We start from the raw sequence: 12,542 nt of genomic DNA on the forward strand, positions 1-12,542 counted from the left end.
TTGTGGAAGCTGCCCGTGCCATGCTATGTGACCAGGGTCTTCCAAAGTTTCTGTGGGGAGAAGCTGCAAATACTGCTGTGTACATTCAAAACCGATGCCCTCATTCCGCTTTGGACTCCAAAACTCCCGAAGAAGTTTTCTCTGGTAAGAAACCTGATGCCTCACATTTTAGAATTTTTTGGATGTCCTGTCTATTTTCATGTGCTGAAAGAAAAGAGAAGTAAGCTGGATGCTACTGGGAAGAAAGGAATGTTTGTGGGCTACAGTGAGATTTCTAAGGCATATAGAGTCTATGTACCTGGTCAAAGGGAAGTAGAGATAAGCCATGATGTCACTTTTGACGAAGATGCTTCCCTGAAGAAAGTAGTAGATCTTCCTAGATCTGAAGAAAACCATGAAGAAAGACCTGGAAATCTGGAAGAACCCAGGATGAGACTATGCCTGATGTTGAAGGGCCAATGGACCCTATTGATCCTTCCCCTTCTCTAGGAAAGAGGCCATCATGGCTCAGGGACACCCTCGAAGATGCTGAGGGTCATGCTGCCCCAAGGGGAACATTCCGAGAAAGCAAGAAGCCGTGTAGATACCAAGGGTATCTAGCTGCCATGAGTACTATTATACAATCTGGACCTGGATCTTTTAAGGAAGCCATCAAGCATCAAGTCTGGAAGGATGCTATGCATGAAGAATATGAGGCTATTATGAAGAATGATGTCTGGGATGTGGTCCCGAGACCAAAGGACAAATCTGTTGTCACCGCTAAATGGCTCTACAAGATTAAACATGGATCTGATGGGAGTGCTGAAAAGTTTAAGGCAAGATTTGTTGCCCGTGGCTTCTCTCAAAAGGAAGGAATTGACTATGACGATATATTTGCACCTGTGGCTCGATATACCACCATCCGATCCATCATAGCCCTTGCTGCTACGCAAGGATGGAGTCTTCATCAGATGGATGTCAAGACCGCTTTTCTGCATGGTGCAATAAAGGAAGAGGTGTATGTAGAACAACCTCTGGGATTTGAAGTTCAAGATCGAGACACTTATGTCTGCAGGTTGAAGAAAGCCCTCTATGGGTTAAAGCAAGCACCCAGAGCCTGGTATGAGAGGATGGATAGTTACTTGATGAAGCTGGGCTTCACTCGAAGCAATGCTGATCCAAACCTTTACTTTAAGGTTGAGGAAGGAAAGCCTCTCATTCTAGTGCTGTATGTGGACGACCTCTTCCTGACAGGTGATGACCCTCTCATTCATCAATGTAAGAGGGAGCTTGCTGCTGAGTTCGAGATGAAAGACCTAGGACTGATGCACTATTTCCTAGGCCTGGAGGTCTGGCAGAGACCTGGAGAGATTTTCCTTTCTCAAGGAAAGTATATTGTGAAGCTTCTAGAAAGATTTGGGATGGTGGACTGTAAGTCCGTGTCGACACCAATGGAACTCAACTTCAAGAAGTTGAGTGGCAGCGCTGCAGGGCCTATCTTGGCCAATCCTACTGAGTATCGTCAACTCATAGGAGCTTTGATGTTCTTAGTGAACACCCGTCCGGACATATGTTTTGCAGTGAATACTTTGAGTCAACAGATGGTTGAGCCTCATCATTTTCACTGGGTTGGTGCCAAGAATCTTTTGAGATATCTTCGGGGCACGATAAACCATGGGCTGAGATACACTGCCGGGAGTGTGATACTCCGGGGATATACTGATGCCGATTGGGCTGGCAGTGTGGTGGATCGTAAGAGCACATCTGGATGCTGTTTCAATCTTGGTTCTGCTTCGATCTCATGGATGAGCAGGAAGCAGAAGTCGGTGGCTTTGAGCACCGCGGAGGCCGAATACATTGCTGCTAGTATGGCCTGTTGTGAAGCAGTTTGGTTGAGGAAGCTCTTTAGTGAGCTGTTCCAACATGTGCTAGATACCACTGTGATAATCAGAGTGGGATTCGTATGACTGAGAATCCTGTGTTCCACGACTGATCCAAGCATATTGATATCGGGTACCACTTTATCCGGGATATGGTACAGCGAGGCGCCGTAAGGCTCGATCATATAGGAACTGATGAGCAGGTCGCGGATATTCTCACTAAGCCCCTGGGGAAGGTCAAGTTCCTAACCTTCCGTGAGAGTCTTGGTGTCGTGGAAAGACCCTATGATTGGGGTCCTGTTGGACAATGAGCTCTGGGAGCTCTGGGGGGCTTTGGGGATAGCTTCTCGGAGCTATAAGCACTCATAATGCTTCTGCCCCACCCTTGTGATTATTGAGCTGGTTCGCCACTCATTTAATCTGTGCCCCGTATGCATCCTACCCATTGAGTTCAGGGCTCATGGGAAGTACCTCTCATTTGGCCAATGAGGTGTGGAAAAGCTAGAGACTATTAGCAAAGACTGATGGACGCATCAGAGATTGCCGTACTCTCTATCTAGGATGGCATGGTCCAACCACTTGATCTGGGATCAAGATTTGTGAGGTCTGGGACCTCTGGACTGATTATGTCAGTCGGGGAATGATGTCTTTGTGACTGACCCACTTCTGTTCTGAAATAAAGAAGCCAGCAAAGCAAGTTTCGGCGGGATGACTCACGATGTTAATTGCACTAATAGATGGAGTTCTCCCTAGTTGAGAGGGAGTGTTAAAATTGGACAACTAGGTCCAAACTCCATGTTCTGATGCTCAGATTAAGAGGCTAATATTTTTGTTGGATTCCTCTTTCTGAGAGGTGTAAAATCCATATAAAAATAGTCTTAATCCGATGAGCAGAACTTATATTTTGAATTTATTATTCTTAATAAATTATATGTGCAAGGTCAGCCAGTTTTGTAATGTAGGCTCACATGCCCAACAGATGTGTCACACACCCTCATTGATGGATATATATACAGGAAAAGTTGGAGAGAATTTGAACACAACTCACATCTCATTGACCTTTGTAGAACTGACTTGGGTTGACTCATCTACTGGTTGGAGGGTTGTTGTGACCAGTGTTGTTAAAATCGCGATTTTATCGGAAAATCGCGAATTTTTCATCTGCCCGATCAAATCGCGATTTTTATCCGTAAAAATCGCCACTTTTTTTTATACCGATTTTTATCGAAAAAATCGCGATTTTTTGAAAATATCGCGATTTTTTCGAAAAAATCGCGATTTTTACGCAAAAAATCGCGGGAGGCGCGGGCAGCGGGGTTTTATATGGCAAATTCGATTTTTTTTTAATTCATTGTGCTGTCGCCGCGCGGAGGAGGAGGAGAAGAGGTGAGGGAGAGGAGCTGAAGGGTTTCCGTCGGATTTGGGAGCGAATCCAAGCGTTTTTAGGAGGAATCCAAGCCAAGATCACCAATTTTTCCATAAAAGAGGTATGTAGATTAATTTTTTTTGGTTTTGCTTCTATAAAAACTTTGGTTTTCATTGTTTTTAAAGAATTTTTTGAAATTTTTCATTGATTTGGGATGGGTAATTTGTTATGACTATGAGAACCAATTTTTTATTTTTATTTTCTCATTTTTTTTAAACATTGTTTTTTTTTTTTGAATTTTCATTGTTTTTTGGCATTTGCCATTGGCATTTGGTTGGGTAACTTGGGTTTAGAAATTGGGATTTTGGAAATAATTAACTTGTAATTTTGCAAATGCTAAATTGTAATTTGTATTATGTAATCCTAAATTCCTATTTCCTAATCCTTTTTTTTCCATAGGTTTGCATTGTGCAAATTCAAAATTCAAAAACAAACATGCCAAGGAAATTGGATCCTTTCTGGGAATATGGTGACCCTAAAACTCCGAATGATAGACAAAACTTGTATTGCAAGTTGTGTGGAAAGGAAATATTCGGGAGGGTGTACAGGTTGAAGTTCCACCTTGCACAAATCCCTGGACATGATGTGGGGCCCTGTCTAAATACAAATGCTGAAATTATCCAAAAAGCCATGAGAGCATTGGGAGAATTAGAGCACACTAGAGATGCCAAAGAAGAACTCAAAAGGCAACTAAAAAGGTCAGTTGAAGGAAGTGGGCCAAGTGGCACTGGTTCTACTGCAGCGTCAGTCAATCCGGTAGCTGCATCATCATATTTTGTTCCTCGAACCACACCTGGTTCACAACCAACTATTGGTTCAATGCTAAAAAGAACTGAAAAAGAACAAGCTGACAAGTTGATGACAAAATTTCTCCTCTGGAGTGATATTCCTTTCAGCATTGTAAGGAGTAATCCATTTTTCCAACCTACTGTTGATGCTATTGCCAGTGTTGGCCCGGGGTACAAAATCCCTTCTCTTCATAATTTCAGAGGCCGGCTTCTTCAAGATGAAAAGCGTGACTGCACCCAAAGATTGGAGGATTTTAGGGCATCATGGGCACAAACAGGATGCACTGTTATGTCAGATGGTTGGACTGACCAAAAGGGGAGAACCCTTATAAACTTCTTGGTTAGTTGTCCCAAGGGGACTATGTTTATCAAATCTGTTGATGCAACTCATCAAATCAAAGATGCAAGAACTTTATGTGATTTGCTGGATGTGTTTATTTTGGAGGTGGGTGCAGAAAATGTTGTCCAAGTCATAACGGACAATGCTGCAAATTATGTTGCTGCTGGTAGAATGCTTATGGATAGGCATCCTGCTTTATTTTGGACACCTTGTGCTGCCCATTGTATTGATTTGATGTTAGAGGACATAGGGAAAATTCCCTTTGTCAAAGAGGTTGTTGACTCATCAAAAAGCATCACAAAATTTATTTACAATCACACATCTGTGCTTAGCTTGATGAGAAAATGCACCAACAACAAAGAGTTGGTGCGCCCCGCCATTACACGGTTTGCGACGAGTTTCATATCTCTTCAATCCCTCTTGAATTCTATGTGGGATTTGAAGAGAATGTTTCTTTCAGAGGAGTGGCGTGCTTCGTCAATGAGCCGCAAACCAGAAGGAGAGGCCGTCTGCAGACTAGTTTCATACCAGGAAGACTTCTGGGCGGGAGTGCAGGAGGTGTGCGCTGTTACAGAACCTTTGGTAAAGGTTCTTCGATTGGTTGATGGTGAGAAGCCCGCAATGGGCTATTTGTATGAAGCCATGGACAGGGCCAAAGAAGCCATTCGGTCCTACTATGATGATAAGGGAGATGATGGGTTTCAGAGACAACTCCTTCTATGGGAAGTCATTGATGAGCGATGGAACAACACACTCCATCGTCCCATTCATGCTGCTGGGCTTTTCCTGAACCCTGCATTTTCTTATGCATGTGGGTTTAATTTTGATGTTGAGGTCGTGGAAGGATTATTAACCTGTGTCCAGAAGATGGTGAGATCTCCAGAAGAACGTATGGAGATCTCTAGACAAATTGAGCAATATAAGTTGTCAGGTGGCACATTTGGCTTTGAGATGGCTGTCATTGATAGGACGATTAAAATGCCAGGTATTTTTTAGTTTGTAGTATGTACTTTGTAACTTTGTTTCAACTTTCAAATTTCATTGTTTCTTCAAATTCCATTTTTTTCTTATGTTTATTTAAAATTTTATTTGTAATTTTGTTGTAGACGCATGGTGGAAGATGTATGGTGGCAGAGTACCCCTTTTGCAAAATCTTGCCGTACGCATCCTCAGCCAAACATGCAGCTCCTCGGGATGTGAGCGCAATTGGAGTGTATTTGAAAAAATACACAACAAGAAGCGCAATAGGTTAACACTTAAACATTTAAAATATTGCAAATTTCCAAATAAATTTTTGAATTCATTAAAGTTTTAAACAATATTTTTTTTATAATATTAATTATTAATTATTATTTCATGAACTTTGTACAGGTTGGAGTCCCATAGACTTAATGACATGGTCTATGTCTACTACAATCTTCGATTGTGGGTGAGACAACTAGAGAAGAGTAAGACACCTGATACGGAAGCCACCTCATTGGATGGGATTGACACCACTGCTGAATGGAGGGTTGAGACCGAGAGGCCTCTCATGGATCCCACTGAGGATTGGTTAGTGCAGGATGAGGGGGAGGAGGAGGGGGAGGAGGAGCAGGAGCAGGAGCAGGAGCAGGAGGAGGAGGAGTTGGAGGAGCAGGAGCAGGAGGTGACACCGCCTACCCGGGCTACCCGGGCTACCACTACCACCAGTAGAGGACGTGGTCTCCGTCCACCTAAGCCTCCTGTAGCTGCTACTACTAGTTCTTCAGCTTCTAGAGCACGTCAGACTCCACTGCCATTTCCACCAGCACAGGCACCAGCTTCTACATCTAGATGGAAAGAGAAAGCTGTGCCATTTTCTCGCAAGAGGGGCAGAGGAAATCAATAGGATTAGACTTTCATTTTATTGTATATGACATTATGACATGATGAGATACATTATCATATTTTTTGTTGATATTTTGAGGCTGAGTTGGACTTGGGACTCAGGACTTACTATTCAGGACATGATTCAATGTTATGTGTGATTTTAGCACTAGAAATGATATTAAACATCTTATATATTAGTTTTTTTATCATATTTATGTGTCAATGTATTTATTTTATGTTGTAGATGGTTTAGATATTAAAAAAATTGAAAAAAAAAAAAAAAATGAATATTTTTGTGCCAAACGCTTTTTTCCCGCTTTTTTCCGCTTTTTTCCCGCTTTTGTCGATTTTTTCCGCTTTTTTCCCGGCGCCGATTAAATCCCGATCGCGCTTTGTGCAACATTGGTTGTGACACATGCCGGGCTGGCTGACCAAAGGAGACTTTGCTGGTTGAAGCATCCTGTTGACCGCCGAAACGAACACATACATTTTTCTTGTTTCTGATTTGTCTTCTGTAAGATCTGCTTATATGTTCTATCTGCATTTTGCTTATCTACTTGTATGATTGCTGTGAGAAAAGTGAAATTGCTCTTAGCATAGAACATCTACAAAACTTTACAGATAAGAAGGCCAAGACAAGGTGCAGAAGATAGCCAAGATAGGAGAAGAAAGATCCTTCTCCCACATGTGAAAAGAGTCTACTGCAGTCCGAAATTTCTGAGGCACAGATCCGAGATTTTCTGAGGTACAGGTCCAATAGTTTTTTAGGCTCTAGTCCAAGATTTTCTGAGGTGCAATCTGAGATTTTCTGTGATCAAAGCCCGAGTTGTTTTGTGGAATTGGTCCAAGATTGTTCCGTGGTATAGTCTGAGACTGATCAGTGGTACAGTCTGAAACTTCTCTGTGTTAGTCTGAGACACCTTCTGTGACATAGTCCAAGTTATTGGTGAAGGGATGTCTGATCTAGCAGGGAAACAAGCTCAAGTTCTTGTAAGGAGAAGTCTGATCAAGTCCAAATTTCTTATAAAGAGAAGTCTGTATAACAGTACAAGTTTCTTGTGAAGTAGTCAGAGTTCTTGTGGAGTGAAGACTGTCATCAAGTCTGAGTTGCCTGTGAAATGAAGCTGTGATCAAACCCAAGTTTTCTGTGAGACATTGATCGAGCTACTCAAGGTGGACTTTGGTGGACAAGTGGAAGAGGTTAGACTTAACATCTTGTGGTTGTCTTGTAGAAACCATCTTGCTGGTTAGCGTGACCTTGACCTCAACTTTGATGTATCTCATGTTGAACTGAATATTTCTCTAAGAAGAAGGTTTCTTCGTTTTGCCCCCAAGTGGGTTTTCCCAAGGGTAAACTTTTTGTCTCTCTTGTGCATTCTAATCTCTACTGTTTCATTGTCTTTATGGTTGAATTTTTGAATATATAATTGCTTAATGATACATTGAAGTGCTAAATAAACATCTACATCATTGGAACTAATTATTAAGTTTTAGAAATAAGTGTTTGCATAATTTGCACTCAAAAAATCACACATTTTTGTTAAGGGCATGGCAGATTAGTTCAAAAATAAATACCACCAACATCAAGGTACATGCTCTTCATTAAATGCCAATCCCATCCCCTCATACATGATAGAATTTAATGAAAATGTTGCAATCCTAACAATCCTAAAAATTGTTTAAGTCTACTAAATTTTGAGTAGGATATGAAATTCTCCTTTCTACATATGAAGTACGACAAGATTGGAACCACTCTCAAACATCTGAAAACAATTAACAGTAATGTTAAAATTTTAAGTAAAAGGAATTGGCAGTAGTGTTAAGGTTGAGTTAAGCTTTTTGTTTAGATTTAGGGTTTAGGAGGGGGAGGGTTGTTTATATGGCCAGGGGGGGTTGTTTTGGGAGAGACAATCCCTAGTTTCCTCAAAAACCACATGAAAAATTGACATTGTGGATCCCAGATTCCCCGCACAGGCCACACATGTGAGATCTAACTGGCCCAGTTTGGAGCAAAATCAGCCGACTAGTACCAGTTAGGCACCAAACTGGCTGATTTGGTACCTAACTGGTACCAATCAGTCCCCAAATCAGATTTTTCTATCGAGTCATTGCCTGCAGATTATTGACCGGCAGATTTGACTGCTTACTGATTCATATCAGTCGGTTTTTAAAAATATGCTAGAGATTATGCTAGAGAAAAGACCATACAAGAGGCCCCCAAAAGAAGAAATATAATAAAAGCAGTACAATAACAACATGAAATGAAACATAATAACCTAGGGCTATGAAAACCCTAAAAGTGGAGTAGAGTCAATGAAAAGATAAAGTCGATCTTGAAATAAAGCCAATAACAAGAGAGGAGTGAGTAGGAACTCATTCTTTGAATCCCATGCAATAATGCAAATCAAAGTTGAATAGTTTGGACTCAACAAAGACTCCACTAGAAGAGGGCTCAGAAAAACTCAGCTCAAGGCTTGATGAAACTCAAAAATATAATTTGAATCAACATCGAGTTTAGCAAGTCTAGGCCAAGTTTCGCTTAGTCTAAGCCTAGTCTAGTCAAGTCTTAGTCAGTTTAGCGAAGTCTCAAGCCAAGTTCAAGCCAGGCACTTGGCTCTATTATGACTTAAGAAGACTCGCAAATCCCCCATGAGCCAAATTTCGCTTTTGCAAATATCCATATACCACGTCATGCCTACAAAATAATGTCCCCCAAAGAGTGCCCTAGACCAGTAGGCCCTATTGAGTAAACATGGGTGGCATAAGCCTAATCCACCCCTAGACGGAGGCACTGAAAGGAATACTCTTAACATCCATGGCCAGGAAACTCCAAATAAAAATGAAGAAGTTAGCAAGGCATCACTAGGAAGACTAGCGACTCTCTTAAGTTGCTCTAATCATGCTCTTGACATAATGTGTATGAGTGGTGGACGCGTTTGAAGTCATAATATCTACTGCATAAGGCAAGGCATTGTGAGTCATAATATCTCAAGAATGTTGATAGAGACTAGTGCAAGCCCCTATAAAGAGTGTGAAATCTCCCTCCAAACTCAGAGTGCAAAAGACAACAAAAGATAAAGTGCTACTTGGTCTCAAACCCAAATAACAGAGCCTACAAAACTATGCCACTTTGAGAAGGTGGTAATCTATCTCAAGCCTTCCGTTGGGGGCAAAAACAAAACCATGGAGCCACTAAGAATGTCATGAGAAACAACTTTAAGACTCTTGTCAAGGACAAGTTCTACAGTCTACCTAGTTAACAATATGAAGAAACAAATGCAATGGGAATGGCTACCAGTAAATTCAAACCAATGGATACATGCCTAAATCAAGAGTTCAATTGTTTTTACCATTCGGCTCAAGGTCATGGTTGAAGAACCTAAGCTAGTGACAAAGTTCATTACAAAAATGATTAACCCAATTCAAAAGGTGTTCAAAATGTTCAATATCAAACTTTGCAAGATGCCTTATGTAAAGCCACATAAACAAGTTGGCACAAATTCTAGGCCAAAGTTAACAATAGCCACTTCAGAAGAGGAAACAAAGAATATTTTCTATGGTACTATGCAGCAAAAAGGCAAGATGCCTTATGTAAAGCCACATAAACAAGTTGGCACAAGTTCTAGGCCAAAGTTAACAATAGCCACTTCAAAGAGGGCACAAAGAATATTTTCTATGGTACCATGCAGCAAAAAGGCAACATCAAGGATTTTGAGTAAGGACAACATTCTGCAAATGGTTTTGTGAAATACACATCCCAAGGAACCCAATGGGCACTTCCCCTCATTCAAATGATGATGCCTAACATAAACCAAGTTTCACAAAAGCTCAAGGCTTTGTCAACACAAGGCTCAAGGCCATTTACAATAATATACTCAATAAGAGCTCAAACATGTCACTTGTGGGAATTGAACCTAGGTGGAGGGTTGTGGAGGAGTGGCTCCCTCCCCCCCTTCGAATCGCTCCCAGAGAGTGCTCCGAGTGGGAGCGAATCGAGAGCATGCTCCGGCAACTAATAAAAATCGATCCCTGGTTTTTTCACAAAAATTTTGTCACAAAGATGTTCCAAACGTCAAAAAAAAAAAAAAAAAATTCAAAGAAACGAGAATTTTTAAGTAGGGCAGCCTAATATTCAAGCTTATGTCCCTAGTATTGATATGCAATTCATAGTAATGTTAAATTCTTAAAGTAAAATTGAAATTCTCCTTTATCTTTCATTCTCATCCTTTTACTTAAATTTTTAACATTACCGTGAAATGACTCAAGATGTTTGAGAGTGGTTCTAACCTCATTGATTTCATACGGAGAAAGTAGAATTTTAGATCTCACTCAAAATCCAACATACTTATCAATTTTTCAAGATTTCAAGATTGGGGGATTGCAATGTTTCCATAGAATTTTGTCATGTACTAGGATATGGAACTCGTATTCAATCAAGAGCACCAAGCCCTCTATGTACCTTAATGTTAGTGACATTGGTTGTCGAACTCCTCTATCATAACCCTACTAAAAATGTACCCATCACTCAAACGAAATCTTGACTTGACATGCTACATTTTTTCTATCTTATGTTAATTGCTTAGAAGGTGATATTAATGGCGAAGATCCCAAGATAGGCAATGATTTTGACGATATGTAGCTATTTGTTGTAGCATGACTTTTTTGGATGCTAGAGGCCATGTAGAGCATATTTGTTGATGTATTTTCAGTTCAGAGATGGATTGCACTCGATGTTCTTTTGGTTATGTGCGCCCTTACATGCTATATAAATGAGAACTTGTAACTTGTGGACGTGGTTGATAAAGATTATAACTTCTAGATGATTGATGTTATATGTGGTTTAATCCATGTTTTTATGCTTTTTATATCTAATTTATCATTCTACATGCTTTTGTTGACATATATGCATCAAAATATATAAAAATATATATTATATAAATATTCGCTCCTGATTCACTCCCGACTCAAGAGCTTTTGAAAATGCCGCTCCCCGCTCCTGCTCCCAAGTAACCTTGGCAGGATAACACTCCTCTCAACCATCGAAGCTAGACCCAATTGACATCATGCCACAAATGTTAGGAAGAAAAGAGTTTGATTTTGCATTTATGGGATGTGTAGAGGATATCCTACAGAGGAATGTTGGAGCATGCATCTATATAAGAGACCCCAAGTTTTCATAGCCTAAACAATGTTAGAAGGAGATCGTGAATGCTGACTATACAAGCAAAGTAATATGTTTAATGTCTATAGTTCATCCCAATCATTCAAGGCAAGAGAGGTTGTTTTCATTCAAAATCCAAATAAATAAACAAAATAAAAAATGTGAATAAAGATTTTAAAAAAAATGGTATCCACAATGATCCAAGAAGCAATAATAAAGAAGCATAATTTGTCGAGTAAACCACATCTAAACCCCACTCATTGGGTTCCCCTAGCAAGAAGAAGGCCATGTGTGTTTAGCATAAGTACAAGGTGAAGTTTTGCCATCTTTAAGGAATACATTGATGAGGTAGAGCTTGATGTGGTTCCCTTTGGATGTGTTCAATGGAATCTTCAACAATCCTTAGTTATGGGATAGATATCTACCAAAGGTGCAAACACCAATATTGACTAAAGAAGGATGGATAGGCCAATGCAATAACTTTACAGAAAGATCCAATACCACTAACATGTGTTTCTACAATTGAAGGTCAATAACTCATCATGGACACGACTACAATAGCTCATCATGGCCTCACAAAATTCTAGACTACTTGTAATTAGCATTGGGAAAGAAGATAAGACTACAATTTCTATTTGGTGCAAGAATAGAGCCCTTGGGGGCACATGCCTACACAATCACAACTCAAGCCTAATTAAACAAGAAAAAAATTGCTAAGGGGGAAACAATAGGTGAAAAGCCCATCCATCACCATGCAAAATTCTCCAATGAGCCAAAAGGTGTGCCTCCAAAACTTGTTATTGAAAGTTGGATTGATTTGTAATTTTGTAACAAAGAGTAGCCTTGCCAAATGAAACATTTTGATTACGATCATTCTCAACGAATAAGGAGATAAAGAAACACATCTAGGTATTTGTTATATAAGGGACATATTCATCCTAGTTCTTCTCCAAGGGCATCGACCATTATGTCGATTTTGAAAAAAGTTGTTAATTGAAGAATGTTAAAATTGGCAACTAGGGCCAAACTCCATGTGTATCATCTTATTTATGACAACTGATATTTTTCTTGGATTCCTCTCTTCGAGAGATGTAGGATTGATCTAAAGATCATCCGATTC

The 12,542-nt window shown here is 40.2% G+C and overlaps 2 protein-coding genes across 2 annotated transcripts in view; one reads left to right on the forward strand and one right to left on the reverse strand.

Annotated features, from left to right (window-relative positions):
- Positions 1-12,542, reverse strand: part of LOC149257431 (uncharacterized) — a 46,871-nt gene that overhangs the window by 20,365 nt on the left and 13,964 nt on the right. The window lies entirely within an intron of this gene.
- On the forward strand, positions 4,308-5,882 carry LOC149257432 (uncharacterized). The gene is made up of 2 exons (XM_089369739.1): positions 4,308-5,661; positions 5,785-5,882. Exon 1 carries the CDS (start codon positions 4,363-4,365, stop codon positions 5,407-5,409), a length of 1,047 nt encoding a protein of 348 aa, XP_089225865.1. The 5' UTR covers positions 4,308-4,362; the 3' UTR covers positions 5,410-5,661; positions 5,785-5,882.

This window comes from Pinus tabuliformis, chromosome 6 (assembly GCF_031772625.1).
Source record: "Pinus tabuliformis cultivar Carrire ecotype Pingquan chromosome 6, CPIR1, whole genome shotgun sequence".
In the NCBI taxonomy this organism is placed as follows: Eukaryota; Viridiplantae; Streptophyta; class Pinopsida; order Pinales; family Pinaceae; genus Pinus; species Pinus tabuliformis.

What these genes read in the sequence shown, in the direction of transcription:
- LOC149257432 (XM_089369739.1), top strand. Translation starts at nt 4,363, where the DNA reads ATGTCAGATGGTTGGACTGACCAAAAGGGGAGAACCCTTATAAACTTC.